The following is a 3,174-nucleotide window of genomic DNA, read 5'->3' on the forward strand; positions in this document are numbered from 1 at the left end:
TTGTTTATTTGCTAGAGATGCCACTGACTATTCTCACTCAGACATGTTTTGAGGAGATTTTTCAGCTGCAAAGATTTTAGGCTGCTATTCTCCTTGAATTTCGTGCTATAAGAGCCCCAGTGGGAGACATTGATGGGCCTAAGTGACATTCTCTCATTATTCATTTGATGTGAGCACCTGGGCCATGTCTACCAGATGTAGGAATGGGGTATAATTGGTTTCTGAAGTGCAGTGTAATCCTGGTAAATCATTGCATGCATTTAGGTTTATTAACTCTTTCTGTTGGTATGAATTAATTTTTATGATTAGCATTGCCCTGGCTTGAAATTTTCATCTTAAGCTCATAAAATTTAAGTCTTTGAATAATGAAAGATGTTTTTTATTCTGTTCTTTATTAGTGCAATGTTGCTAAAAAACAACAACAAAAAAAAAAAACACCTCCCCAAACCAACAACAAAATAAAAAACCCCACATTGGTGCATAAATCCCGTTTGTATGCAGGAGCATGATAGGCACATATGGCAACTTTAGAAATGTCAGAGGAAGAACACACTTCTGAAATCTTCTCATTCAGGATTCAGAAGAAAATCACACAAATATTTGGCATCCTAAAAATGGAACAACAAAGACACAGCTAATGTGTATTGAGCCAGAGCCTGTGTGGTAAGCACTTCACATGTATGATTTCATTTAATACTCACCATAGCCTGATGAGAAAAGTAGTATTATTTCCTTCCATTTTAGAGATATAGCCATTAAAGCAGAGCAGTGAACTGACTTGTCAAAGAAGGAAATGGTCTGAACAGACGTGCATTAGGAACCTGTATTCTTTATCATTATACTGACCAGCCCTGGGTGGAAGGTTGGCCCCTAATGAATAGGGGTAAAAGTCATAAACACACACACCATACCAGCTAAGATGAGAAGACAAAGGACATCTTTAAAAACGTAACAGGGTGTGAGAAAAACATGTAAGAATGAGATTAACAACAATAACAACAAAACAGAACTTAAACAAGAACCAACAGAGGCCCTTTTTTTTTACGAAGATGGCGCTGAAGGCAAAGAAGGAAGCCCCTGTCCCTCCCAAAGCTGTAGCCAAAACAAAGGCATTGAAAGCCAAGAAGGCAGTGCTGAAAGGCATCCACAGCTCACACAAAAAGAAGATTCGCATGTCACTCACTTTCCGGCAGCCCAAGACTCTGAGGCTCCAGAGGCACCCCAAATATCCTCGGAAGAGCACTCCTAGGAGAAACAAGCTTGACCACTATGTCATCATCAAGTTCCCTCTGACTACTGAGTCAGCCATGAAGAAGACTGAAGATAATAACACACTTGTGTTCATTGTGGATGTCAAGGCCAACAAGCACCAAATCACACAGGCTGTGAAGAAGCTCTGTGACATTGATGTAGCCAAGGTCAACACCTTCCTCAGGCCTGATGGAGAAGAGAAGGCCTATGTTCCACTGGTTCCTGACTATGATGCTTTGGATGTTGCCAACAAAATTGGGATCATCTAAACAGAGTCCTGGTGTGGCGCTGTGAGTTAATGTGACAGACTGCAAAGCCGTTTGAACTGCAAGGTCGGCAGTTCAAGCTCACCAGCTGCTCCTTGGAAACCCTATACAGGGTCGCTATGGGTCGGGACCGATTTCACAACAACAACAACAACAACAAATGGAGTCCAGCTGGCTAATTCTAAACATATTTTTTTTCAATACAAAAACAAAAAGCAATGGAGGGAACAGTCACTGGAGAAGGATAGCATGTTTGGTAAGGTGGAGGGTCAGAGAAAAAGAGGAAGACCCCCAACGAAATGGATTGGCCAAGTGGCAGCATCGATGGACTCAAGCATGGCAACAGTAGTGAGGTTGGCTCAGGATCGGGCAGTGTTTCATTCTACTGTACATAAGGTTGCTATGGGTCGGTATCAACTCGATGGCACCTAACAACAACAACAATAGAGACAAAACTAAAACCCAAAGGTTGTACTCTGAGCCGGACCTCTCACACATCATAGACCGACTGAGGTTCACTCAGTCTCCTCGTTCTTCTAGACAACACTGCCATTAGAGCTGAAATGCTCTCCTTCTCATCCACTGGCTTTTACCTTTCTCAGAGTTGTGGGAGGGTGGCATTGAGGCTTTCACTGTTCCCATCACCTCAGGAACCAGCCCAACCTGACTAGACTCACAGGGGCTCTGCCATCACTGCTAGACACATGAGCTATGTGCCTTTAGTAAGGTCAGCAACATAATCTCTACATGTCAATGTTACATGCATTACAGTGAGGCCTGACTAAAGGCTCTTCCCTATCCTCCTTCTTATTCTATAGTTCAGGAGATCTGTGTAAGCCAACTTCAGAGATATTTATTGGCTTCATTTTCAAATAATCTTACCTGTTAGTTGATGAGATCATTTTGATCAACTCTTTACTATTCTTTAGTAGAAAAAGCAATCATTATTTTGTAAGTGAGCTGTTTTTTTAGCTCAAAGGAAATTTATTTTTTCATCCTTGTTAAATTATATTTCATCATTATATTTATAAAGTTATCTGTATCAATGCCAAAATAATTGTATTTAATTTCATTGACTTAAAAAATCTTTGTTCTAGTATAAGAGTTATTCTTGCAATTAAAGGGTTCTTTTTTGTTTTGTTTTTCCTTTTTCTTGCTTGAGGATTATGGGTACATAGAAGAATGCTTTGTGAATAAGTGAATCTTTGTTCATTCACAATTTTAACAGCCTCTAGTCCTGGTGTGGCACTGTGGGTTAATGTGCCAGACTGCAAAGCTGTTTGAACTGCAAGGTCGGCGGTTCAAGCTCACCAGTCACTCCTCGGAAACCCTATACACGGTCACTATGGGTAGGAACCGACTCGATGGCACTTAACAGCAACAACAACAGTCTCTTTATGAGCCTTGTCGCTGCAGCATAAGCACTGGATTGCTCACTTCAAGGTCCTTAGTTCAAACACACCAGCCACTCCTCGGAAACACTATACAGGCCCACTATAAGTTGGAATTGACTTGACGGCACACAACAGCAACCACAGTCTCTTTATTGAATAAAGACTTCCTTTTTTCCCCCAGTATGTTTTTTTTTTAAATGCAGGTCTGGAAATGAACTCACCCCCATACCTCAGTTTTCAAATAATACTAGGGAGGTATACAC

General features: G+C 41.0%; 1 protein-coding gene across 1 annotated transcript; it reads left to right on the forward strand.

Moving 5' to 3' along the window:
- The first annotated feature begins 1,049 nt into the window (after positions 1-1,049).
- Positions 1,050-2,718, forward strand: LOC102815724 (60S ribosomal protein L23a-like). The gene is made up of 3 exons (XM_006864438.1): positions 1,050-1,271; positions 1,359-1,493; positions 2,680-2,718. The coding sequence occupies exons 1-3, from the start codon at positions 1,050-1,052 to the stop codon at positions 2,716-2,718; spliced, it is 396 nt and encodes a 131-aa protein (XP_006864500.1).
- The last annotated feature ends 456 nt before the right edge of the window (positions 2,719-3,174 follow it).

Source organism: Chrysochloris asiatica, unplaced genomic scaffold (assembly GCF_000296735.1).
Source record: "Chrysochloris asiatica unplaced genomic scaffold, ChrAsi1.0 scaffold00064, whole genome shotgun sequence".
NCBI classification, from domain to species: Eukaryota; Metazoa; Chordata; class Mammalia; order Afrosoricida; family Chrysochloridae; genus Chrysochloris; species Chrysochloris asiatica.